This window comes from Syngnathus acus, chromosome 22, assembly GCF_901709675.1.
Source record: "Syngnathus acus chromosome 22, fSynAcu1.2, whole genome shotgun sequence".
NCBI lineage: Eukaryota > Metazoa > Chordata > Actinopteri > Syngnathiformes > Syngnathidae > Syngnathus > Syngnathus acus.
This window is the reverse complement of record NC_051106.1, coordinates 3,579,339-3,606,486: the sequence shown is the minus strand read 5'-3', so window position 1 is coordinate 3,606,486 and position 27,148 is coordinate 3,579,339. Positions and strand designations below refer to the sequence as shown.

General features: G+C 42.8%; 1 protein-coding gene across 1 annotated transcript; it reads left to right on the top strand.

Annotated features, from left to right (window-relative positions):
* Positions 1-1,882: 1,882 nt before the first annotated feature.
* Positions 1,883-26,402, top strand: akt1 (v-akt murine thymoma viral oncogene homolog 1). The gene is made up of 14 exons (XM_037240935.1): positions 1,883-2,061; positions 7,461-7,612; positions 15,393-15,521; positions 16,991-17,102; positions 17,369-17,495; positions 17,966-18,097; positions 18,223-18,288; positions 18,698-18,766; positions 18,887-19,012; positions 19,790-19,918; positions 22,682-22,896; positions 23,092-23,179; positions 23,287-23,389; positions 24,059-26,402. Exons 2-14 carry the CDS (start codon positions 7,567-7,569, stop codon positions 24,136-24,138), a joined length of 1,422 nt encoding a protein of 473 aa, XP_037096830.1. The 5' UTR covers positions 1,883-2,061; positions 7,461-7,566; the 3' UTR covers positions 24,139-26,402.
* Positions 26,403-27,148: the final 746 nt, after the last annotated feature.

The following is a 27,148-nucleotide window of genomic DNA, read 5'->3' as shown; positions in this document are numbered from 1 at the left end:
CTCACTTTGAACCTGCAGAACAAGGCTTGCCTGACATTGCTGGAGTTGAGACAGCAGGAGGGGGGGGGGAGGCAAAGTGTATCACTGAATAACAACTGCAAAAGATACAGGATACCCTTAGTCTTCCTGGCTTGCGTGACAGGAGCAGCTCGGCATGGACCCGTCTGAGCGACAAAGTGGGGAAATGACAATAAAGGTGGTTGAGGGCAGAGCCCCTTGTGTATACACCAGCAGCTGGCTCTACTATCCTGCTCCAATGATGCTGTTTACCAAATACAGTGTGGAGAGGAACCTCAAAAGGTCAAACAGAGATGCTGGATGTTACAAATAATGGACACAGAAACGATCTGTGCCAGGATCACCTTGAACTTGTGCAATATCACCAACGTTTTTAAAACTAAACAGGGCTGGTTTGGCACAATTCATTCATTTCACCTGATTCTAAGGTCATCAAAGGTCAGATGACATGATGTCTGTTTTGAGTAAACGTCACACTATAAAAGCAGTACAAACACACAAGCTGATTTTTATTGTTGTCATTTGTGGGGTTGCTCACATTTAAAACATAATTTAAGAAAAAAAAATAGGCGTGGTTACCCTCGCTTAAGGCTATTCAAATTCAGAGGTTTCTATTTTATACGGCAGCCGGTCTAATAAAAAAATGACAACTGGGGAAGTAATCCTCATGTTAAATTTGCTGTGATTCCAAGCAAATCTCACTAATTGCTTTTAGGGCTTAACGCCAGCTGAGTCACCTGAGGGTGTCGATAAAAGTTACTACCTTGCACCAACGGCATTGGCCTGCCTGTACCTGTTCAACTCCTGTATTCTCTGGCTAGCTCTTCTGCGTCTATCTGACTTTGTGCACGCATTCTAATGTGTTGCAAGACATCAAAATAACACTTAACTTTCACTCAGACACAGTTTGTAAAATGTAAAAAACAAGGTGAATGAGGGGAAAGAGTTTGCATAGTTGTTGAGTAAATATGCACTTGAGTCAAGTTTAGTGGGACACTCTCCTGGCAGAGCAAGAGAGGTTGGTTATATTTGATTCCGAACCTCACTTCATGGCTCGTGGCTTTGTTAGGGAATGCCAGCAACCATTTCTACCTCACAGCGATTCTGAACTAAAAGGGTGTTTTTTTCCACCCTTCTTTTTTGGCAAACACGGACTCCACAGCAGCCAGGAACTAAAACAGTCATAGATCAACAAGTGAACAACTTGCTGGGGTGATGACTGGGTTTTTAATCTTTACATTTTAGAGTGGAAATGTTAAGGTTAGGATTAAACAGGAAATTGGTGCAATGGATGATTAAAATGATTTTGCCTCCACTCTGTCATGCTTTCCATTATTTTGCAGACAAATAGCAAGATGAGTATGATTTTTCACAGTTTACCTGGGATCTCCCTGTTTACCCTGATTTTCAGACAATGTATAATGAATGTGTATCAGTGTTTGTTAAAAAAAGAGCCCTCCTCACAATTTTCTTTTCTAGAAAATTAATCAGGGGGCCCAGGTCCTGCAGGTCGCCAGTCCCTGTGGCATATAATTGACTCCACTTGTTTTTTTTTTGTACTTAATTACATGCATCTGCACTTTTTACTTTCACTTAAGTAAAAGAGTCGAATCAGTAGTTGTACACAAGAAAAACATATTCCCTCTTCCATAATTATGATTGTGTGGTGCAAGGGACAACGTTCATTCTTTATGCCGAAGCTAATTATTGTGCAAACTGCAGTCCCACACGGAGGACGTCAAAGTTCATCAAGGCCACACACGCACGCCAGAAGCCCCTCAGCCCCTCTAAATACACTGCCTCCCCCTCCAATGGGACCGATGGCGCTGTTTGCTTTTAATCCATCGGCGCTAGGACCCGGCACGGCAGACTGCCACAGAGGCATTGCAGACAGCGAGTTTGGGAGGTGTAGTGGAAGAAAGGCAAGAGAAACGGAGTAAATGAGAGCACTTTTGTCCAGATTGTTCAAGGACTTATCAACTTAAAATCCCGCTGAATCAGCTCACTAGAATGAGACGGACACATTGTTGAATTCCTGTCCAGGTAAATGTCCGCGTTTCGTTCGCATGGTTAACTACAAGAGGTCGACAGCTAGTCAGGGTATGTCCCCATTGTACTTAGATGGGATGCGGTTATTCTCACCCGAGCTGCCCTGCTAGGCCCCAAATCCTCTCTGTCGCTTAATGCAAGCCTGAAATATGCTACTTTCCCGACACCCGTTGGCTGTAAAAGTTACTTTGAAGTGACGGGGAAACGCGAGATTCGAAAGCGAACTGTGCCGTAAGGGTGTACTGTATTTTCCACAAGCAACATGAACGTCTCTTCAGATGTTTGCTTTCTGACAATGAGCACTTTTTCAGACGCAGCCCTCGGGCCCTCTTAGTTGAAACTTTAATCTTCTACGTTCAAATGCTGCTTTTGTAGTACTTTTATGGCCCACGAGGGAAAATCAAGAAGATCAATGAGAGCGGCCCATTCATTGTTATGAACACTGTTTACGCTTTGCACTGTACGGGCCATTAGCTTTCTTAGCTTGTTGCTGCTCTGTTCCAACACCCACTTTTAAGATCGTGCTCCTTTTTACTTGCAAAACAATGTGCTGGCACCCAACTTATTGCCAGGGCTCTCCCAAAACAGGCCGTGTTTGTGTTGTTTTGCCTCATTATCTTAACTTCTAATCAGCACGTAGGAAGTGTTGACACCGTGTAGCCCCGCCTCACGGGTATTTACTGAGAATGCTTCAATGTTATTGCGTTCAAAGGTTTGAAAAGTGTTGGGATTTTGGATTATTTGCTTTTAAGTGGGGCAGCACGGTGGAGCACTGTTTTGCACATCCGCCTCACAATTCAGAGGGTGCAGGTTAGATTCCACCTCCGGCCCTTCCTGTGTGGAGTTTGCATGTTCTCCCCGTGCCTGCGTGGGTTTCTCCACTCCCCAAAAAACATGATGGTAGGGTGGCAACCGGTTCAGGGTGTCCCCTGCCGACTGAGATAGGCTCCAGCACGCCCGCGACCCCCGTGGGGTCAAGCGGTACAGAAAATGGATGGATGAATGCTTTTAAGTGCTCGCCTATTTGACTGTGTTGTGGACAGTTTTGATGAATTTGCTTTTTTCTTGTTTATAGCATACTACTTATGGTATTGAATGCCTTTTAAGTGCTTGAGTCATTTAGAATGTGTTTATTAGTTTTGGTCCAAAAACATAGCAGTAATGTAAAGCATGTGATGGTATTGTCAGTGTGAACACTTACTTTCCCATTTGCATTCTCAGAGTACAATGTCCCCAGGCATGTTATACCCTTTCACGCCTTTATGTCAAAATGTTTTTGCCGGTCATGAGAAGACGTCTATCCACTGTGTGCACATGGGGCCTTGCCATATGACCAGCCGAAGACTCAACACACCGGCGTAATGATCCAGCCGGTGACTGCTCGGCGCTGCCTGTGCTATTTCGAAGATATCAGCCGCCTCCCACCCAATCCCAGTGCTCTGACGCAAATGTGCCATCAGGCGCATGCAGAATCTGTGGAATGCTGTTAGAAATTTTGTCCCTGTGCACAGTCAGACGTATTGTGCCCCATTGCGCCACAGGAGTTGAGACCTTATCACTGACAAGGATACGCTTCTCACAATAATTGCCCACTGTTGGCGTCACATGAGCGTACCCTTCTTTGATTTGTGATGGCTCTCTGAGAACATGGCAGCCCGAGACACTGATAGCAGTTATTCTATTGATCTTGCTCACATTTACAACCAGGTTAGGAATAATGATTGAGTGTTGAATCTTAAAATAGTTTTGTGAAGCTGAGAAAATACCAAGATGTGCAAAACTGTTACGCATGTAGGCAAAAGGTGCCTACTTTGAAGAATTTTATAATAAAACATAAACGTTTGACTGGTACTGTATGTACTGGGTACAACAGTGGCTCTTAAAGAGATACTTTATTTATTTTGCCATTTTCAGCAATAAAAATGTCGTATTTTATTTATAATTAATTTGGTAACTTCATTATTTTTCATGTTCAACTAATACCTTTAAAAATTAATTTTGCCACTTGATATCGACTGAAAATGACATCAGAAAATATTTGAGCCGTGATTGGTCGCTTGAAGCGACTGTGATGTCATTTTCAGCACATGAAATTGTACACGAAAAATAATGTTGTCAAATAAATTATTGACAAAATATTTTTTCTCCTAAAACTGGCTAAATCAATTAAGTATGCCTTTAAACTCGTTGCAGGCACTGAACCACACTTTGTTCGAAGAGTAGACAATAACAACGAATCATAAATTTCACTCAAAAAGCAGAAAAACCTTACTCATGAAAATTGACTTCAAACCAATGTAACTTTTGCTGTTCCCTTACAGAGATAAGTTTAGGAATCCTCGTCTTGACCTCGGCAAGCGCCACTCTCCCAATATCGTTTTTGTAATCGAGTCTGTGCGTTTCTACATTTCTATCGCAATCGTCCTCAAAGGATTGCTTGCAAAGATACGCTGTAACAAACAGTATCTCAAAAGCCTTTTTGATTTGGTGACACCAAAAGGCTGTTGGAGGGGAGTCTCTTCACATAATATGTCAACATTCTTCTGTTTTCAGTGTACATTCCATTCTGTCCAGCCATATTGTACTGAGCAGCCAGGACTGGGATGTGTGTATGTCTTTTGTCACTCTGCTCCTACCCTTCACAACTTCGCCTTTGGATCTTAAACCGCAAGTAATTGTTATTGTCTCTAAAGTATTTTCAAGGAACTTCAATGGGGAACTTAACACTCTCTATTTGACCAACCATTGCAGTTGTCACTGTAGGATCCATTTCCCATGACCAAGTGTTCATGCTGGATGGTCTCACTTCAAATGTTGTAAATACTTGAGTAAAAGCGTATTCGTTTTGTAACCGTAAACCAGGCGCCGACTCTTGCCCGCCTCAGCATGAGCAGAAAATAGAGCATAAACAAGCTTACGAGCATTGATCTGCGATGAAGGAAGTAGTGTGGTGGGGTTGGCCCGAATTTCCTCCTACTGCCGTAAACACTTGTGACTGTCCTCGCTAGTGTGTGTGTGTGTGTCTGGGGGATCTTCGCTTCATGACACTGATTTGCATTGACTGAGTTGGCCCCCAGAGCTGGTGCCAGAAAGATGAATGATTAAAAGCCGCAGTGACAGTAAGGCAGGCAGGCGGTGGCGGCGCAGAGGCCTGAGGACCATGTGACCCGCTGTCAGGGTACTGGGTTCATTCAGTGGCTGCTGGCTGCAGCCCTGGCAGCAGCCCAGCTTTCTCCACACAGGCCGCAGTAGCAACAGGTCGCTCCCATTAAAACAGCAGCGCTCTGTTGTGGCTCCAGAGCTGCTCTTGTGCATGTGTTGCTTTTTCGGCTGCGGCGTACGCACCCCGGTTTGTTTGTCTGAAGTATCCCAATGTTTATATATAATATGTGAGCGCTTGTCACACTGTGTACACACAGAGATGCCAAAGGGTGCCAATAGCCTGGAGTTTAAATTGTACCTATTGTGTTTACATTTTTTTTTCATACTTAAAATAAGCTATGTGACAAGATTTCTTAAAAATGACAAGCGGTTAAAATGCAAAATCTGGTTGGAACAGCTAACTCAACTCAAAATTCAGCTTAAATCTAATTTTTGGGACTTGTGTTTAAGTGTGTTTAAGGTTACGTGGCCAATCAGCAGCCAATTGGCTGCCTTATCCAAGTGACGATATGACCACATGACAAGAAATGCACTGATGCCAGCAGTGTCTTTAGCTGGTTTAATGCATCACGATTAAAACTAAAAAGCAAAGCGAGAACTAATGTGAATTGTTGGACACTTTTGTTTTGGACGTTTCTTGGGCATAGGTTCTTGTCTTGAATACTCACTGGGCCTTTTCCCAATTGTAAAAGCAACTTTCCAAATACATCTGTAACTTTTAATTTGCACGGCCTGCCACGTCCCAGTCCAAGGTGGCCCATGGACCCGGACTGGTCCACAGCCCAGTGGTTGGAGACCACTGCACTAAAACCACTTGAATAGCGCGCAATAAACATTATTCATTAGAAAATGCGTGTGAGTGGTAGAATTGAGATTGTACTTTAGTAACTGATTGTTTTCTATTTAATGTATTTGTTTTTAAGGATTTTTTTTTTATTGGATTGTTTTTAAAACAAAACTTAACATCCTGCCCATTTGTCACATTGCTACTCCAAGATCTCGCCATGGTTTGTTAGGACACAAATTCACTGCAATTACCAATAACAGTAAAAAAAAAAATACCCCCCAAAGTCTTTTTGCTCATTGATAGAAGTAAGGGCAACAACAACAACAGCAGTAAAAGGTGTGTTTATCACCACACTCGGTGAGAGATTTATTTGAGCCAGGCGCAATAGTGATATGACTCGGAGTCTGTCAATAGTCACATCCACTTCCTGTTATTGTTCCTGGCAGTAGGCTGGCTGAGACCACTCACACAGAGCTCTTTTGATGGATTTACTCCGATAGAGCGGCGGCAGACAAATTGATTTCAGTGGAAGGGCAGAGATCGCCTGGTGCAGTGTGTGACATTTGTGTGAACAAGTGGGGAAATTGATCCCTTCTTTTTCTCCTGTCCTATGTTCAAAGCTGTATTTACAAGAGGTAAATTGAGGGAAAGGTCAAGTGGTTTGTCACGATAGCCTCCTGGTTTTGAATATTTGCAGTTGTTGGACATGGGGAAAGTGTGTTGGAATCGTTGCTTCATTTATGTATTTAACAATCACCGCACAAATCATTTAGTACACCTAAATCATTTTTGAAAATCCCAAAACATAATAAAGGCCTACTGATTAATCTGATATGGCTTTACAAAGACAAGTGATGCGTTTGTTTTGAATATCATTAGGTTACGCATGTGTTCCTAATTTTACGGCTAGTGAATGTGCCGTACATACCTGCTGTCTAAAATGATGAAGTCATTCTTGAGTGTGAGCAGGTTAGACGTCCGCTATTACCTGATAGCATACGGAAGTTTGCACTGCACTTAGCGGAGTAACTGCGTCATACGCATCAGCTACTTTGGCTGTTTGTCTGGATGAGATCCAGCAATATTTCTGCGTGCTTGCGCCACAAGACAAACATGAGTAAAAACAACAACTCTCACAGATATGGCAGGTAAAAGTTGTTTACATTCTTTGACGGTTCTAGCCGACATAGTAAGCTACGGCTATTCATTATTTTTCAGTCAATCAAATGAATGAAAAGTAAAATGACATATTCTGTCGAGGAGGGTTCTGGTTTTTTTAATGTTTGATTAAGATTATGAACACAGAAGATATTTTTTTTTTACTGCCTGAATCATTAGGCCTCCATTGCTTCTCTCCTTAGTTGACCTAAAAGTTAATATTCAAGTGGAAAAAAATGTTCCACCACAATATAGGGCTAATTTTTTACCTTTTTCCAACTAATAGATAACCACAGGCCTCGTGTTCTGGGGTTGGGTAAGCGCAGAGATCTTTGGAAAAAACAAGTGACTCTCCCTTTGGAAATCCTGGCTCCTCTACCCTGTCCACCAACATGACCAATGTGGTGATCGTCAAGGAGGGATGGCTGCATAAAAGAGGTACGGTTACGATCCTTAAAATACACTTCAGAATTACATATATATGCTGACAATGTTTTGTCTTATACTTCATCTCTTCTACTAGTGTTCCACTTTGCAAAATGCTTAAGATGCCAGATGTTGTGCTTCTGAAATATCCTGTGATGATAATCTTCAACTGATAGCACACAGCAGCAGTAGTTCAGTTGTGAAATATTGCACAGTCATCATCACCACATTCATTAAAACCTGTACAAAAGCATGCAAATCTTGGATGTAAAAAAAACAAGTAGCAGTCATACTGCACATTACAATCTAAATAGAGCACAGGTGTCAAACTCAAGGCCCGGGGGCCAGATACGGCCCGCCACATCATTTTATGTGGCCCGCGAAGACAAATTGTGCATCAAATTCGTGTGTCATTACTAGAATTGCAAATTGTCTTCACTTTTAATAATATCTCTTCTTTTAAATATTTGACCAGTCTTTACTCGTCTGATTTGAAAACGAATTACTTGTCAGTTTTCATTTGTAGCTTTTACTGTATATAATGAGGTGCTCATACATTGATTTGGGTTGACAGTCATAATGGCCCTCCAAGAGAAGCTATGACTACAATGCGGCCCGCTACAAAAATGAGTTTGACACCCCTGAAATAGAGGAACCTGATTCGTTGTCATGACCGCTTTGTTGTGAATTTTTACCTCAACTTAGCTAACTAATTGTCAAATAAGTCGTAGGATTAAAAGCATTTTACGTCAAATATTTCCAGAAAATGTAAAATGGCCATGGAGTCCATTTGGCTGCATGGCAGGGCTCTGACACAGCTGTGTGGTGTGGCGGGTGTTAGTCCTGTTGTTTGGATGAAGCGGCATTCCTCACATACCTGCTGACTTTGAGTGCTTTATGCGTGCACACTATCTCAGCCCACAGCCATCCCTCAAGAGTCCACCACCACCACTACCACCACCACAGGCTACAGTAAATGTGATAAGCAAACTGTCTGGTGACTTTTAAGGCCCGAGGGCCAGGAGGATCCGGGCTTTTCCTGAAAAGAGCTGAACCCGTGGCTCTGGCTCGGAAATGAAATGATGAAGTTAGTCATAGTGAAAGTATATACAAAGAAAAGATGATTATTTAGATAATGAGGAAATGATTATCGTAGCACTTTTGTTAAACTTTCTAAAAAGAGAACAGGAACATCCTTTTCGCTGAAGAGAACCTATTGATTGTAAAACATCACAACTGTGTCCTTTGGTTTCTCTGCCCTTGTCCATACTTGGCTAATTGCTCCACACATTCAGGAGCACAGATATGATCGAAAAGATTGGTAAAAATCTAACTAAAACAGCCGTGAAATAGTGACTAGTAAGTCAACAGTCATGCTGAGTTGCGGAAAATGTACTCATACACTCAGGAACGATCAGGTTCAAGCTGTGACGGCCGTCTACTTGTGACATTAAACAAACAACCTTTCAGGAACAGTGAGTTGGCGCACTGTCACAGTCGAGCAGCTGTGCCCTATGAAATGTCACCCAGAACCTTTTTGCCTTTTGATCGGAGGACATCCGCCTGACTTCTCGACAGCAAGGCTTTTTGTGTCACGTCACTGTCATGCAATCTTTGCCCCAGAGCCACCGCACAGAAGGTGAACCTGTAGTAGCCACGTCTCGCTGTCCATCATTGCGCCTCCCAGGTAGCACCTTGAACGGGGTGACAGGGGTGGTGCCACCCAGTTACATCCCAACTCCATGTAAAGTTCGCTTTTCCCTCATTCGAATGTCTGCGCAATGCAAATTCTAACCCTTCACAAACATTTTGTTTGTTCCGTGGACTTGGTCTGACTTCAAATACTTTGTTAAAGCTTTTCCTTGGAATGGTTTGGAGCAGTCTGTTCCCGCATGACTGTGCTCCATGCATACTTGGATGAGTTTAATGTGGAACAATTTCATCAGACCACCTTGGACTTGTCGACTTGTTTTCGCAGCGTCAGGGACCGCTGACGTCACAAATGTTCTTTAGATTTACTTCAAAATCGCAAAGTCTTGAGAGCGTGGAGACTGTAGAATGGGGGTGGAGCAACAGCTTTTTTTTGCATCTATATTCATTCTTCTGGCCATCCAGTCATCTTCTTCCGCTTATCTGGGGTCGGATTGTGAGCCTCTCTTTTAGCCACTTCGTTCAAGGGGATCCCGAGGCTTTCCCGGGCTAAAAGGGAGACACAAGTCTCGTCAATCTATCTCGGGTTGTCCTCTCCTGATCAGAGCCACGGGCCACATATGGCAAGTTTGTAACTCAAAAGTAGTTAATCAATAATTAGTGTTCCAGATTCTCAGCCATGCTCGATCCCTTCCTTCTATTCCTTCCGCCTTCCTACTTTCTTTGTAATTCTTAAGTGGTACATTTTTTTTTTCACTTCTTTCTCTATCTGTTCTGGAAGGACAGTTGTGAAATGCCGTTATCAGAGTGAAAGAATCATTCGTATTTAGTGTATGTATTAATATATTTAGAGGGCCTATTGCCCTTTAAATGTGCCTGCAAAGTGGAGGAGACTGTTATTCCCTTTAGCAAGTGTGTTTTTCTGAAGTTCCTGTCAAAGGCAGAGCATCGTCCAACATCAAAGAGGCAGATTGTGGCTTCCCCTAGTTTCCAGGGAAGTGCTCCGGCCAAGAACTCAGTGAAGCTCAACAGAACAGCGCTTGCCTGTCCTCTTCTTTTCCCTGGCCCTTGTGTGTTTGACTCATTTGCTCCTTGACAAGTATAAGTTAGACTAACGAAGGCTAAGACGACTATTGGAATTGAGTAGCAGGCTCTGCTAGCGGGAGGGGAACATCTAGATGGGACATAGCGTTAGATATTGTGAGGGAAAGATAGAGGGGCCGACAAAAGTTAAATAGTCTAATGTCCCTACAACATAGACTCATAGATGATGCAGGGTCCGCCAGCAGAGGGTGTTACACCAGGAAGCCAGAACTTTCTTGCCGCCGGCATGGACCCCCTACTCTTTGTGATAGGAAGCAGTCTTCCTGCTAAATGTGGTGGAGAGAAGTAAATTACTGGGCTACAGCTGTCTGCTGGCTGGTTTGCATCACGGGGGGGGGGGGGGGACCAGGAGGCTGAGGGAGGTGGCAGCTACACTGCTCACCTCCTCTCACAGCAAGCCTACTGTGCTTACTTTGCCGTGCAGAGTCCGCCTGCTTGCCTCTATCACCAGGTTTAACAGAGAATAGTTTCCGAACATTTTTACAACTGCAGGGATGCATGTTTCCACGATCGAACATCACATGACCAAACCTGGGAAATAGGTGAGCCGTGATTGGTCATTACCTAAGCCCTCAGCACGTGATGTCATTTTTAGTTGACAGTGAGTGGCAAAATGCACGAAATTAGCAAATTACTTATAAACCAAATACCAACCTTTTACTGCCAATAAGTACACTATCCCTTTAAAGCAAACACAGGACCCGGCCAAACTCTCCATCTTATATCAACACCGCTACTTCTCATTCCTATATGCCCACTTCTGCTAAAATCCTCCAAGTCTGTCCCCACTCCCAGATCTCCGCTACGCTGTTGCTAAGATTATGACCCTGCTGACAACAGTCCTATGGCGAAAGTGGCTACGGACCAGAGCTCTGTCTCCAACATCAATCACATCACTGGCACCAGATTTTGAAATGTGTGCTCTGTGCTGAATAACGGTGATCCACCGTTGTTTGTTTGTCTTGCTCCCTGGTCATTAGGCACTAATAAGCTTAAAAATGTTTTTACTTGTTTGGCACGCAGTTACCGGGTTAGTTGAACCGTATCCATAGACTGCTTATTTACCCGGAGGAAGGGGGCAACTCTCAACCCTCGTGTGGCAGTTGGGACTACCCACAGTCTCTATGGTAATCAGCAGGTGTCACTCACCACAGAGAAGAAGCGAGGGCTTTCTTATGAGCGTGAGAAAGAGGGACAGCCTCCCTCGAGCCCCCACCCTGCTTCCTTCCTTTTTTATCCTGTTGGGGTAGCAGCGGCAACCACAGTGACGGAGCGAAAGAAGGGTAAAAGGAGGGGATAGAGACGGCTACATAGAGACAGGGGTGGCCCTTCCCTGCAACCTGCTGATACTGCTGCCAAAGCCCTGGCATTCAAGTGCCACATCCAGCTGCATGGGAGCAGGAAGAACCAACAAAGTGGTTTCAGTAAGCAGGATGTGAAAAGTCTGTAAAGAGAATGGAGAAGAGTAAAAACCTGTGGCGGAAGGGTGTTCTTGCAATGCGAGAGGCCCAACTCACAGCTCTGTGCCCGGTGTATACGAGAGTCGCTTATAGTGACCCCTGGCATCAGGAAGACCTCTTCTCCTCTGGAAGCAGACCGCTTGCGACTCATTGAGATGCAGGGCACTTGGTGGCAGGCTGCAGCTGCGGCCGACAGGCAGAACACGGCAGAAAAGGGCTGAGGAGATGGCGGGGTGGCGAGGGGTGAGGAGGGGACAACAAAAGGCACCAACCCCCCTCTTCCAACGCTATGGAGTTTAAATTCTCTAATCCTCCACCTCCCCCTCCTCCCATCACCTCATCCGATTCTCACCACTCACAAACACACACATACTCTGTTCAGTTCAGTAGTTAGCACTGGCTCCCTTCCTCGCATCGCCAAGCTATGAATGGCCCGGCCCCGGACAAAGACCAACAGCAGCCCCATCAGGAAGTCCGACCTCTGGGTGTGGGGACCCGGAGACGGATTTTGTCTGATGCTCTCTGGTACCTCTCACTGTGTTAGTGTTCATTCACTCGGTCGCAGTTTGTATCTATGGAGAGGACTTTGGATATTTTTGGAGGTTCTTAACATCAGTTGAAGGGATGCTATGGTTGTCTGATTTTTTTATTCTTACAATATATCACAGATATGACAATTTGCCCTGATGTGCACCAGTGACTAAACTGGTTCTTGTCCTGTCTACCTTGGCATGATCAGGTTTGGGGATGGAGGGGCGTGTCAGTGGCAGGTTGTGGCTGCCGTACAACAGTTGGCAAATAAAGATGAATTCTGTTTGTTTGGCAGTGGTTCTCTGTTCATTATTTTCCACTTTGCCCAGCGAGCATCCCCGACCTCAGCAGCTGCTTGTCATGTAAAGATACTCTATCAGTCCCTGACAGCTCTTCCTATAAACACACACAGAGTACACAAAGCTAATACACGCTCTTCTCGCACTTGTACATATGCGGGGAACATATGTAGTGATCTGTCTCACTACTTTGCTCAGTTCTTTGCACACTATGAAGCTTTCACGCCCCCTCGACTTCAATCATTTTCTTCTGGCATCAACTCTGTCTTATTCTGTCATACAACCAGTTTCATTGAGTAATGCTTTACTGGGAATGCGTGGGCTCTATCTTTTTATAGTTCAACTGTGTCACAACAGTTTCTCTCTAAGGCTTGTCACAAAGAGGTCGCTCTGTCTGCTCCCCAGTTTCCTGTATTGGAAGAGTGTGATGATGAGCTAAAAGGAGAAGGCCCCACAATCTCGATTTTGCACCAAATTGCAAAAAAGTATTGTCCTGTGTGATAGCTTAACCATCAGTCTCACTTTCTGTCACGCAATGATGACACAAGAGATGCACTGTATGTGGAAAGTAGAGTACAAGTGGAAGAGGAAGTCGTGTAAATAGGAAGCTCTCAAGGGTCATCTTTGTTGTTTAGGCAGACTGTGAAGCATGGGGGGGGGGGGTTGCAGAATTGCACAGACACAAACTCAGACAACCAGATGAGACTACTTCCACTCTTGTCATGTGATCTGCTTTGTGGTCGGAAACAATGTGCCGTACCAGTATGAAAACCAGAAAACCAGTATGTCATTGTGGCTATTATGTCACACAAAAATTAACCAATGAAATGGGCTTATAAGGGTTGGGGATTTTTTTTTTTAATAATTACAATGCAATATCGATTCAGCAACTTCCCCCTATAATTCAATCTCAGAAAATCCTCAGAATCGTAACATCATGGCGACATTTCCAAACAGCAGCAACCTGAAGCGGTTCAAGCACAAACGTCTTGAAAGTGCCATAAATGCATCAGGACTAAGACCTACACAAGTAATGGTCAAGATTTTTATTTTGCCCTAATTTGCCCATTTATTTGAATTGAGAAACGCAAATTAGAGCCGACTAAAGATGTTCCACGTTATCTTTGTTTGTAATGATGGTGTCACATTATGACATGTCAGCATTGCGCACATACTGTCCTCAGTGTGGACTGGCATGGGTTTTAACTTGGGAGGGGGGGGGGGGATATAGGTCAGCCAAAAACTGACCACAGAGTGAGACACCAGCTGGAGCCCCAATGATGGGACCAGGCCAAAGAAAGACAAATTGTGTGTGGTGAACAGCTGATACTCAAGTGACTTTATGCAGGCGTAGGCATTTTCGATTTGTTTGCACCTTGATGAAGTCAAACTGACAACCTTGTGATCAATTCATCCTCATCTTTAAAAAAAAAAAAAAAATAGCTCAGGTTTGACGGATGACACCATGGATCTGAACTAAATGGGATACGTTTGGCGCAACTGTGCAGAAACCAGATGAAAAATGATGTTTTGTACGATTAGAAATATGAGGCATCTGCTGCGGATTGAAGGCAAAAGTATATTGGACTGCGGGGCAGATGTTTTGTCTTCAGGCCAACACCTTCTCAACAAGTCTTGACAGCTCATTTAGAGAGTGCTTCACCTCGTATCCGGTCAACTCTGCCAGAATGTCCATACTTTACTTAAGTGTCCCTTTCCTTTGCGTCTCATCCCGGAAATCTCGTTGGACTTAATCCCACTCGGGTTTCTTGCTCTTGTCATTCTGCGGTCCAAATAAATGCGACGCAGGAAGAAGAAGTTTATTTTAAGATGTCAAAAGTGCAAATCTGAAAAAGTGAAATGTTATGATTGATAATTGGTTTTTCATTTTCAATTATTTTAAATGATGATTCCAAATATTGAGATATGACTAGCGACTATGTAAAACTGATTCCTTATCAAACTTGTATTGACAGATACCCAATGATGATGAGTCGAGTCTCTCGCTCGGTCGCACACACGCACATGCAAACGCACGACCCTACTCACACACTTCTGTGTTAGAGGAAATGGGCCAATTAAGGACAGCTTGCTACGACTCTGCATGGGGCTAATATGTGTCTCCATAATTAAAAATGAATTACTCTTTTCCTTTATAAATATTCAAGTCCCCGCTGCACCGTGTGCCACTGTCTTGCTATAAGCTAGTTTCCCCCCATATGCACAACATCTGGCGCAGCATTTCCTGAAGCGTCACCAGAATAAATTACATTTTGTTGGAGATTGACACGCATGACTTGAAGTTATGGATGTTGTCTTTAATATGAGGCGGGATTTTGGTCAATATATTGCAAAACCACAGAAACAATGGACAGACAAAGGATCTATTATAGTCAGATGTGCCTTTAAAATATTCAAAGGTTCTGCGACGTGACTTTTCTGTGAAGGAGACAGACGGACAGAGCAAAAGGTCCTGACTTGTACGACAAACAATTTGTCCTGCAGCTGACCTACAGTAAAAGAAAGATGGCCGTTTTGAACACTAGAACAGCATAGTAATGACCACATTGCAGGAAAAAGGTTGCACCTCGGGGAATTTAACCAAAAAAAGAGAGGACAATGCAGTAATGCTTAGATTTACCACAGAACACATTCCCGAACAATATACTGCAGATTGTGCTTGCCCAATCGTTTCTGTACTATTTTGTCATCAAGTGTAATTTTGATGCATATTTTCTCTCATATCAGGAGAATACATCAAGACCTGGAGGCCAAGGTATTTTCTTCTGAAGAGCGATGGTACATTCATTGGCTACAAAGAGCGGCCGCAAGATGTCGACCAGTTGGAAACACCCTTAAATAACTTCTCCGTAGCACGTGAGTATCTGCTTTCGAAGCAGCCACTGCATTTTTTCCCCTCAGAATTCCTGCCAGCTTGTTTTCTCCATACTTGTGCTGGTGTAGCAGTTACAGTATGTTCATAAATAATCACAACAGACGAAAGAGTAATTTTTTTTTTGGTCTTACTTTAAATGCGTATGAGATTGCAATATAATAGTGGTGTGTGTTTGAGTTTTATTTATATACATTTTTATTTTTTAATTTATATAAAAAAATAAAAAAAACAGTTATTTTTATTTGATTTATTTTTGTCAGTTGTTTTGGAAAAAAGTTCAAACTGAATTCACAAAGTTGAACCGGGCTTTTTGGGCTTCTCTGAGATGTCACCAATTATTAAAGCATGAAATAATCAATATATAAAAAAAAATATTTAAAAAAAAAAAATACAAAAATAGAAAAATAAAAAATAATAACCATATAATTGTTTTTTGATCTGTTCAGGAATGCAAGTAAAAGAAACTATCTTTTAAATTTTAATCAAGACATACTATGCTGTACCATTATTTTTTATTTAGGAAAAAAAACATATTGTGTCTTCTTTTTGCTTTGAACTTGTGTTATTGGCTCCTGGCATTAATCCATTTCCTCCATGCATCTTCTGCGGTACCGTGCACAAATGCTGAAAGCTGCCCAGCACAATTCATCTTCAAAAAGTTGCTGTGTTCAATTCACTCTTCCAATGACTAAACTCTGCAATTAGACAGCCCACTGTTAGTTGAAATGTTTCCTCTCAGACACTTTTGAGTTATTGAGGCTATTAGCCGCCTGACTTCTATTAATCTGCTCCGAGGCGCTGCCGCCATCAGCGGTCGTTTCGCTTTTCTTAGACCACGGCGCAGAGGACACGTGGCGCGTCGCTGGCGTCGAGGGCGCAGCAGCTGGATTGTGTTCCAACCCTTGTAGAGCCATGTTGCGGTCTCAGTGGTGGTCCTCTCTGCCGTCCTCCATCCATCACATTGAGGGCATTTTGTGTCACATTCCAACACATATGCTGATATTTTTCATTTGGCAGCAGATGTTAATGCAAAAGAGGATCAGAAGGAAATCTCTGCTTCCTGAATACTTATTATTACATTATTCAAAACTGAAATTACAAATTGCACCAGCCACTGCGGAGAAAATCATTATCATATTTTTCACAACAGCAGCCACACTTTTTATTTATTTTTTTGTAGTTCACGGATTGTGTTTGACCTTCATTTTATTGTCTTTGTTTTTTGTATGGCAGCATATATTATTGATTCACTGCTTAAAGTTAATCACCAGAGGTGTTTTCCTCTACCTCAGTACTGTTACTTTCCAAATTAGACAAAAGTATGATTGTTTTGGGGGGGACGATAAAGACAAATGGCTACAAATATGAGTCTTTCTCTTCCCTTTTCATGGCCAACACTGGCCCTTCTCTTTGTCTCGCTTTTCCAACTCCTGCCTCATGTTATGCCCAGAATGCCAGCTGATGAAGACAGAACGACCTAAGCCCAATACATTTATCATCCGCTGCCTGCAGTGGACCACTGTCATCGAGCGCACCTTCCACGTTGAGACCCCTGAGGAGAGGCGAGTGAAAAGCGTTCTCGGCTAACAGAGAAGCAAAAGACAAATTGTGTACATGCAGGGTACATGTCCCTGGTGAAAAAACAACAACCAAAGTATTTTATTTTTACTAGGAAGTATTGAAAATGTATTTAATCATAGTTACGCATCCACCCAAGGTCCACTTGTCAGAACTTGCACTTGAAATTGCGCTCCTCTTGATAAAATGCCAATTATGTGATCCGACTGCTTTGGTAAACAGTGTGATGTATTCTTTTTGCTGTCTTTAGGGAAGAATGGACAAAAGCCATCCAAACAGTGGCAGAAGGGCTGCAGAAGCAAGAAGAAGAGATGATGGACTCCTCCCCAGACCCCATGGATATGGAGGTCTACCTGACCAAACCCAGACAAAAAGTGGTATGTCTGCCGTTTTACGTTGACACATCTCAGTGTCCATTAGCATTTAGCATTCTGATTTATTTCAGCACACAGAAATCAGCCCTTGTTCTTATGCCATTGATAGTCTCCTTTATTGCACCTTGCTCTCCACTCACAACTTCATCTAACCTTCTTTCTGCACTTGTCAGCTTCATTGAGTCTCTCAACATCAGCCTTGGGTGGCTTAGCGCAAGATAGCATGTCTAACAGCCTTGCCAGATCCCCCCCCCGCGTGTGTCATGACAAAAAGGTCCAAGGCCATCGGATTCAATGTCCCTCACGAAAGCATTTCTAACGTTCTCTTGAGTAAAAGGGTCAAAGGTTAACTGAGACACAACCAGGAAAATGCATAGTGGTTGAAATAGTGCCTTGAATGCCACTTTGCTGCGGGTGGGATTGTATGAGTTTGTTTGTAATCAGATGCCACTCTCTGTCTTCTGACTCTCCAGACTATGCACGATTTTGAATACCTCAAACTCCTGGGAAAAGGCACTTTTGGCAAAGTTATTCTGGTCAAGGAGAAAGCCACGGGACGCTACTACGCCATGAAGATCCTGAAAAAGGAGGTGATCGTGGCAAAAGTGAGTGGTTGCCAGTAAGATAGCAAAGCAGAGAAAAGACTTGGGGGGAGAACACGGGAGCAATGACTTGATACCGAACCTTTGTGGGAGTTTCACAAATGCTCTTTGTGGATTCTTTTTTCCAGGATGAAGTGGCGCACACACTCACAGAAAACAGAGTCCTCCAGAATTCAAAGCACCCCTTCTTGACAGTAAGGAAGCCCTTTATATACTTCAAGTAAACTTATTTTACTTGATTAAGAGCCTTGATTTTCAATTCTATTTAGTCTAGCTGCATCTAAGCTGCAGGCAGTTTGTATTTTGCGTATAGAACAGCTAATAAAGTGAAGTCCATGTGATTGACCATACGTAAGATCTGTCTGTTTACCATTCAGAGGTAATTTTCAAGAAAAAAATTGGTTATTTGTAACACTTTTTCAGTGTAATATCTACATATGAAGATCGTAATTCTATTTTATTCATAGCACACTGCAGAAAGGTTTAACGTTTTTCACTAATTAGACTTTGGGCTCATGTCACACTACAGGACCATGTTTTACATTTACTTACATTTCACATCCAGATATTTGTTATGAATTGTGACTTATTTTTCCTCGACAGGGGCTGAAATACTCTTTCCAAACACATGACCGCCTTTGCTTTGTCATGGAATATGCCAACGGTGGTGAGGTAAACTATTTTTATATTATTTCCCGCATTGATAAGGATTTATTGGTAGGCTCGTTGATCTTTTCCCTTGGAATAACAGAACACTCTGTCTCCTTTCAATCTGTTTGGTTTCCCCCTCAGCTTTTCTTCCACCTTTCAAGGGATCGGGTATTCTCAGAGGAGCGTGCTCGCTTCTATGGTGCAGAGATTGTCTCTGCGCTTGACTACCTGCACGCCGAAAGAAACGTGGTCTACCGAGATCTAAAGGTAGAGGTTGATACCCGTCCATCATTGCTTCTCAAGTCTTTTTTAGTGATCTATATTGGGAAGGAACTGATCACAGGTTCATATGAGAGATGTTTTTATAGAGCTCTGAATGTTTTAGCAGCAAGCATCGGCAGCCCGGTCAGCATAGCAATCTCCCCCCCAATTCCCTGACTCTCTCTCTTGGGTTTATGAGGCTGTATCTCAGTCCGCTAAGCCGCTGTAGAAAATGCCAGTGTAGCAGGATTGGAAGATGTGCTGACTCGCCCCGGCGCTGCTGGACACGTGTGAGCTACAGCGGCCAGACTTAAATGAAGAATAAGGGAAGGCGCAAGCGCGTGGAGATACTGAAAGGCCATGTTGTCTCACTTCACTATGGCCGAAGAATGTTCATTGGTTTAACATTTTATCGCACATTGCTATCCAGCAAGAATGCAGTTGGTATCGTAAAGCTGGAGGGATGCGAATTTTTAAATCTTAAACACCGGAGAGAAAATAATTTGTGGGGTATAATGAACATTCTCTCTCTCTCTCTCTCTCTCTCTCTCTCTCTCTCTCTCTCTCTCTCTCTCTCTCTCTCTCTCTCTCTCTCTCTCTCTCTCTCTCTCTCTCTCTCTCTCTCTCTCTCTCTCTCTCTCTCTCTCTCTCTCTCTCTCTCTCTCTCTCTCTCGTGTAACGTCATACATACTGATCAATATCAACAAAAACAAACTCCTGTTTGTTCAGTGCACATAATATTTGAGAAGCACATGACTTTCTTGTGTGTCATGTTCCCCGCAGTTGGAAAATCTGATGCTGGATAAAGATGGACACATCAAGATAACAGATTTTGGCCTCTGTAAGGAGGGTATCAAGGATGGTGCCACCATGAAGACTTTCTGTGGAACACCAGAGTATCTTGCACCTGAGGTAACCTAAATGTGTTTCCCTTTCTGCAAATAATGTCTTTTTTTTAACGGACAAATACTTTATATTTCCAAGATCCTACACTCATCCCATTCAAGACACATTTTTATGATAGATAGATAGATAGATCTTTATTGTCATTGTCACATGTACAACAAAATTAACAGTGCCAACCGATCAGTGCATCTGCTAAAATAAAATAAAAATACAAGCTAAAAGTCTATACAAACTAAAAACAACACAAACAGAACATACACCGTACTTCATGTAACTGTACATTTAAACAAGTGAAAAGAGGCACTTGTTTGATTAGGTTGGGTTCTGATTCCAAAAGTGTGTCTGGGTGGTATGTACTCCTGTATTTATTTTGAAGAAGCTGACACTTAGTTTTGAAGTAAGTTAGAAGTCAGCGCGTGCCACCTTGTCACGTGCAACCTGAGTAGATCCGAAACAAATTTGCGGCGTGTCGCTGGACATCAGTTGTTAAGAAGCATGTGGAAGAAAGGGCAGCTGTTCTGAAATGCCTTTCTAATCTCCATCTGAATTCTGTCCTTTAATGAGTGAGCGCGGCGTGTGCAAAGGGGCCTGCTCTCATATTTGCTGTCTGAGAAGAGGTGTGGCTAGTCCCTATTGCGTGCAGGTATGACAAGTGAGGCCCGGAACTTGATACCGTATTGTGAGTGTGGCTAGCGTTTATGTGAGAGGAAGAACACGAGCATTTGACCGGTGGTGTTGACGCAGTTGCCTTATCGTTGTTTTTAGCCCCCATTTGGAATTATCTTGCTGGGGAGGGGGGTGTCATTGGCCGGGAGCCCCTCAGGAAACGTGAGCTTCTGCCCCTGGAATAAGACCGCAATGGCTACAGCTGTTCTGCGGCATCAGGGGAGCCACAGCCTGACCTGGAAAGAACCAGTGTCAGTGTCCTCCTCTCTTCTTAATGCCATATAGGAACATCAGGAAGGTTGTTCTAAAAATCACAAGCTAGCCTAGAATATTGACTCTCTTTACACAAACCTGTTGTGTAAAATCAAATCCTACAGAGCTTCACCTGTTCCTGCCAAGCTCCTCTTAGCCCCGCTCTCATCTCCGCTGAGGTGCCCAGCATATGACAGCTCCAGCCGAGAGCCAGGCAGACATCAGGGGCTGTTTCCAAGGCAACCGGGTCGCTGGCGAGCGTCTCTATGGAGTTCAGCTCAGGCAGTGTTACAGGTTGTTCTGCAGTAAACAATGACCTTGTTGTGTGAGCTGCACAGGAATGCCGAAACGTCTGGGAATATTCCATTCAGATCGGGAGGGGGGGGGGGCTGCTGTCCTGAAACAACTTCAGGGACAAATTCAATTGGTCTCTTTTATTATACTGTGGAAATCGAGGAGCTAACTGGTTAAAGGATGACTTTCTTTAAGGCATTTTTGATCGGTTTGCATTTACTGTATATTTGTATCTATTTATTTATTCCTTAAGTCTGACTGGAGTCTTCCATTTCTGGTAAATAATGTCGTGCTTGTGTAGACATGCTGTGAGAGTTCCAAAATATTTTTGTTTTCTTGTACCTCTGCCCTTCCTTTCTGCCACTTATTGGTGGAGTAATAGTGTTAGTCTGAGTCAGGGGCCCAAGCAGGCAGTCCTGGTTACGTATATGAGGGATGAGCTTGGCTCCTGCGCTCCTGGCAGCTTCACAGCTGTGGCACTCTTCTACATATATGGGGCAGCTGCGGGCCCAGCTGTCGCACGGTATGAATCACACGACAGCAAAGCTGGAAATAGAGACGGCCTAGTAATCCAAACCCCGCTCGGGCTTCGCGTTACCCCCCCCCCCCCCCCCCTCCTGCTCGTCCAGGCGTCCTCCACGGTGCTCGCAGACACATGTGTGCACGCACGCGGCAGTCTTGTTCCTTTTAGGGACACATGCGATCATCTGTTTTTCCAGGACACTCCTGGCCCGCGTGCTGCTGCGTCCAGATCTAATTCTATTAAGCCACCCACATCCTTTAACTGAAGTTGCTATTCTTGGGTGTGAATTACCTACCATCGTGCTCCTTAAGCTTTAAAGAGGGACAGACTGTTCTCTTTTTTTTTTTTCTTCTTCACCTTCAACATCCGCCTGGAGAGGTAGAATCCAGTACATGTCCCCAGGGGCCTTGGAACAACTGTGCTCCGCAGCACATTATTCATGCAACAGGTTGCACTCTTCAGTGAGCACTCCGCCACTGGAGTTTGTCTCATAAATAGTTTCCTATGAGATAAAATAGTTTCCTTTTTTTTGCTCGCATGTGTGTACATTGGCCCCAACTGTGTTTATCGCCTCGTATTTGTTTATTCCAGCACCCCACACCCCTCAGCAACCTGTTGGTGTGTATGTGCGGAAAGGCCCTAGGGTGATTAAATATGCAGAGCTCCAGGGGAAACACTATCCTCCCTCCTAATATGAGATGTGAGTCAGGGTTGGCCCCGGCCTGTGTCCAAACCACACGTCAGTGGGGAGAGCAGGTGATTTTGGTAGCACTTTAAGGAGTAACAGTTGCTCTTGGAATTTTTGCACTCATCGCCCACATCATTCGGCACACCAGTGAAATGCAAATATTTTGTTTACTTTATTTGGCAACTTGAGAGAGGTGACACATTAGCAATACTTAGAAGGATGTGGCGCAGCTCTATAATAAATCACAAAAAAATGTGTATTGTAAAATTATTAATTCTCTCACATTGAGCAGTTGTATCGTCTAGGATTGGACAACTCATGTACAACTTTACTGTTAATCTGCAAGGTACTTGAGGACAACGACTATGGCCGTGCGGTGGACTGGTGGGGTCTTGGCGTGGTGATGTACGAGATGATGTGTGGCAGGCTGCCTTTCTACAACCAGGACCACGAGAAGCTGTTTGAGCTCATCCTCATGGAAGACATCCGCTTCCCACGGACACTCGGTCTAGAGGCACGCTCGCTGCTCTCTGGGCTCCTCAAGAAGGACCCCATGCAGAGGTGTGGCATCATAGCGGCTGTTCAAATTGGGCAGATTAGTTTATTATTATTTTTAGTTGTACAGGTCGCTCACATTAATTTGTAATTTTTTTTTAAATGATTCACCATGGTGTTATTTTGTAATATTTTTTTTTGTTAATCTAACAAAGGGTATCTGACTGACTTTTTTTTTAAACCATCCACTCATGGATCCAGGCTCGGTGGTGGTCCTGATGATGCCAAGGAAATCATGAAGCACAAGTTCTTCGCCGGGATTGAATGGCAAGACGTTTACGAGAAAAAAGTAAATTTCACACACACTTAATAAAAAACAAAAGCAGTGCTATCATTATAACTTATCCCCAATATTAGTGTCCTCATTGACAATTTTCTACTCTTGACCCGAAACAGTTGGTCCCACCATTCAAGCCCCACGTTACCTCAGAGACCGACACGCGATATTTTGATGAGGAGTTTACTGCACAAACCATCACAATTACGCCACCTGGACAAGGTAACGCCAAATATTTTAATGTTCTTATGCTTGCTAAATGTAGTACGTCATTATGTTCAACACACGTTTTTCCCCTGAAACACTGTCCTGTTTTATTTCATTTTATTTTTTAATATACTTTCACATTGTTCCAGGATTGAGGCCTGACTTCATCCCACCCCCACTAAGCCGCTCATTAATAAAGAAACTATTATAAATCCTCTGAGCTCCCTTGAGACTAGTCTGCCCTCTCCTGGAGAGCTTGCAGAATGTCTTTCTATGAAAAGTCCCCCATAGTGCATAATATCTATAGGCATTGGGAACCGTTTTATGAGGAAAAAGTTAAATGGAATCATATTGCACCTTGCTTAAAAAAAAAAAAAAAAACTAAACAAAAAAAAGATTATTACAGTGACAGCCAGTACTCGCATTACCGGTTATTGAATCCTCGGCTTGTTGAAACAACAGTAAATCCTCAAACCTGTAATTGGCACGTGCCCAGTCCACACACAGTAATCTGTCCCAACATTCCGAGTAATGTCTTTTTCAAAATAAATGTCCTGTAAGAACAGCCAACCTTGTTTAATATATTTGAGAGTCCTGTTATTCTCTTCACAATCATTGTGTGGTTAAATGAATTGTTTGTCAATACACATTTAAAATGAATATCTGTTTTTCGTGCACCCCCAGACGACAGCATGGAGTCTTTCGACAGTGAGCGGAGACCCCACTTCCCCCAGTTCTCCTACTCCGCGAGTGGGGTGGCCTGACCGACACTTGCACATTCCTCAATCGTTCCCCTCAATCCCTTCCCTTTAAGCCGACTGCATCCTCCAAAAAGGGGCCCGCCGATTGTTCGTCACCTTACCGCGTTTACCCCCAAGTTGTGTTCTCAAGGAAGGAGCAAGGTCAAGCGCCAACACAGAGCTCTGGTTTTTTTTTTTTTTTTTTCGTTTTTTTTTTTTTTAAATCAACACTACTTTTAATTTCCTGGCCATTTAGTGAGCAGGCATCCACACACTATGTTGCATAAATTAGGCCACTGCCTTAAGTTTCAAAAAGGGCTGGTATATTTTTTAAACCTGATTAAATGAATTAAATCATTTCCAGCAGAGATTCCAAATATGATGGAGCAAAGTTCTGTTGGTTACATGGTGTGTGTGTTGCTTGTCTCCTTTGCAAATCAAAACCAAAATTTTGACTTTTCTTTTGTTGGGGGGGGGGGCTTCTAAAGTGAATGTAATGTTTGAAATAAATGATAGATCTTGCATGCATCCCTTGTTGTAAAAACCCTCATTGAATCTGGTAGATTGATAGAGTAAAGGTCTGAGCATATAGTATGCAAAAAATGGCAAGGTTCTGGATACTGTTGACTCATTCACTGCCAGCCATTTTCAAAAGAAGTGCCAGCTGTTTTAGAGAATTTTGCGCAATTTTTCAAGACATACAAAATGTTTAGATGCACACCGAATCAACCAAATGAAAAAATAGACGCTTTAGTCACCAGGAAGAGAAATCAACTATTTTATTCACATTTTGTGATCGGCAGTAGAACAGAAAATGTTATACGACATGACAAATTAACTTTGGGTGAAATCAAAACATGAAGCCGAAGCAATAATCTTAATATGGGTGTCCTTTGATTTTTAAGACACAACACTGGTTTTATTCCATAAACCAACGTTTAGGAATCGCTTTTGATTGCAAGATAATTACATTCTGTATTTAGCCATATACAGAATCACATGTCCATTCAGTGGCCGTCAACATCATATCTGCAATTTCACATTTATCACAAAACATAATTTGCAAAATCAATATATACACTTTATCTGAGTGTAAAAATGCTTCAACTTGTGTGGGCAAGTGACGTCGTTATGTCCTTCGACTTGCAGTCGAACAGGGCTGATCTCAAATCAAAAATGGTGTATTGTTGCCATTTTTTGGTCAATAGGCCTCATCACCATTCTTCCCAACTTGGAATTCTCGGTAGAGCAGCATCGGATCCACTTACACCCTTCACCGTGAAAACAACACAAAAGATGTGAAAACACATCTTTGGCACTGACCTTTTGGATTCTTAAAGGCATGAAAACGCCTTTGGCACTGAGTGAGTTAAAGTCTCTTAATCCTAAATGTTTGCACACTGAGGTGTTTCTTGTTGGGATAAAATGAAATTGTCTTATTCGCTTTTGCCTTCCTTTCTCAAATCTCAATGCTGCGCAGCGAACACCTCCGGGTTTCCCTCTGATCCGGATCAGTCGGGCCCTCGCTGACCCCTCAGAACCTCTCCCCTCCTGTAGAGTTTTTCTCCTAGTAGAGTATTGGGTGTTTACCATCCAGTGCTTCCTCTGCAGCCTCAGTGAGGTCACTAGCACGATACATTTCTGTAGTAACACAAAGTGGGCTTCAGGGGAAAACACCAAGAATAATCTTTCATGTGCTTATGGGAATTTGTGTCCGGTCCACTACTTCTTATTTATGAGACCAGCATTTAAATATCAAGTTTTAATGTGCCAATGAAATGCACCTTGTTGCCCCTCAATGATTGTATCTGCATTTTGTATTTGTGGTTGGAAAAAACGAAATTAGCTTATTATATAATATTCAAATGTTGTGGAAGAATTAAAGCATTTTTAAAACGTGGCTGAAGCGAATCTGCGATCTTTGAGATCCAAACATGTATTCAAAGTTTGATTAGAGGTTTTCAATGTGGTTAAGATGACAGATAATCATTTTTCAAAAGTGCATTATGCCTTATTGAATGTAACGGTTTTTATGTTTTCACTTCAAAAACAAACTTTTTTTGTTAAATATGATTGTTGCTTATTCCTATGCACACACCCATCTTGCTGTCACCTTCTGAAAAATAGGGAAATTCATTTTATATTTTGTTTTTTATTGCAACTTTTGTACCTGCCCTACCATATCCGCAAGATTGAGGACACCAGCTTTAGTAAACAAATAATATAAACTTTGTACACTGTTTTTAATTGTTTCTTTCAAACTGATGGAATAAAATGTCTTAATCCAATTTGTAGAGGTTTTTTTTTTTTACTGCTAATGATCTGTGTCTATTTCCTCAAGGATTCTCATGATAAAAAATTAGCTTTATTCCCTATATTAAGTCAGAATCATTTATTTATTTTGTGTAAAAATTTTTAATTAGAAGTGCTTCCCAATAATTAGAATACTGAAGAAAAGTTTGATTCCAAAAGTAAAACTTAGTTAATTACACATATTGGAAAATACATTTCAGATGACCTAATATTTTTGGGAGAATTGGTGTTTACATTCAAAATATTTGTAATGGTGAATTTTGGGTTCAGATTACCTGTAGAATACATGTGAAAAAAATCATTAAAATATTTTGCACTCTAGAGTGAGCTATGACTTGATGTGGCTGACAAATGCACTCACAAAGGTTTCTGTCTGTGTCTTGGCCGAGTTCTCCAGCTCAACAGGCTGCACTCAGGTCCTTGTCTGGGACTCTGCAGCTGCTCAGACACAGTCTCTGGAGCAGATGTTGACAGCCAGGCCTGCGGTCTGTCTTTGGCAAGATAGGATGTGCGGCACCAACATGACAAGCTTTGGCCCTGTGTGACCCACCTCACCTCACTACCAGGCCTCACCTGCCTCCAACTGCATGGCGCAAAACACTCCTGGCTGTGCCTCCAAGACTGAATGATACTAATGTCGTGGCATCTGAAGAATGACACACTTGTATTGTATTGGTTAATTCTGGATACAATACATCCTCAGTTACAGGAGGATGCGCAC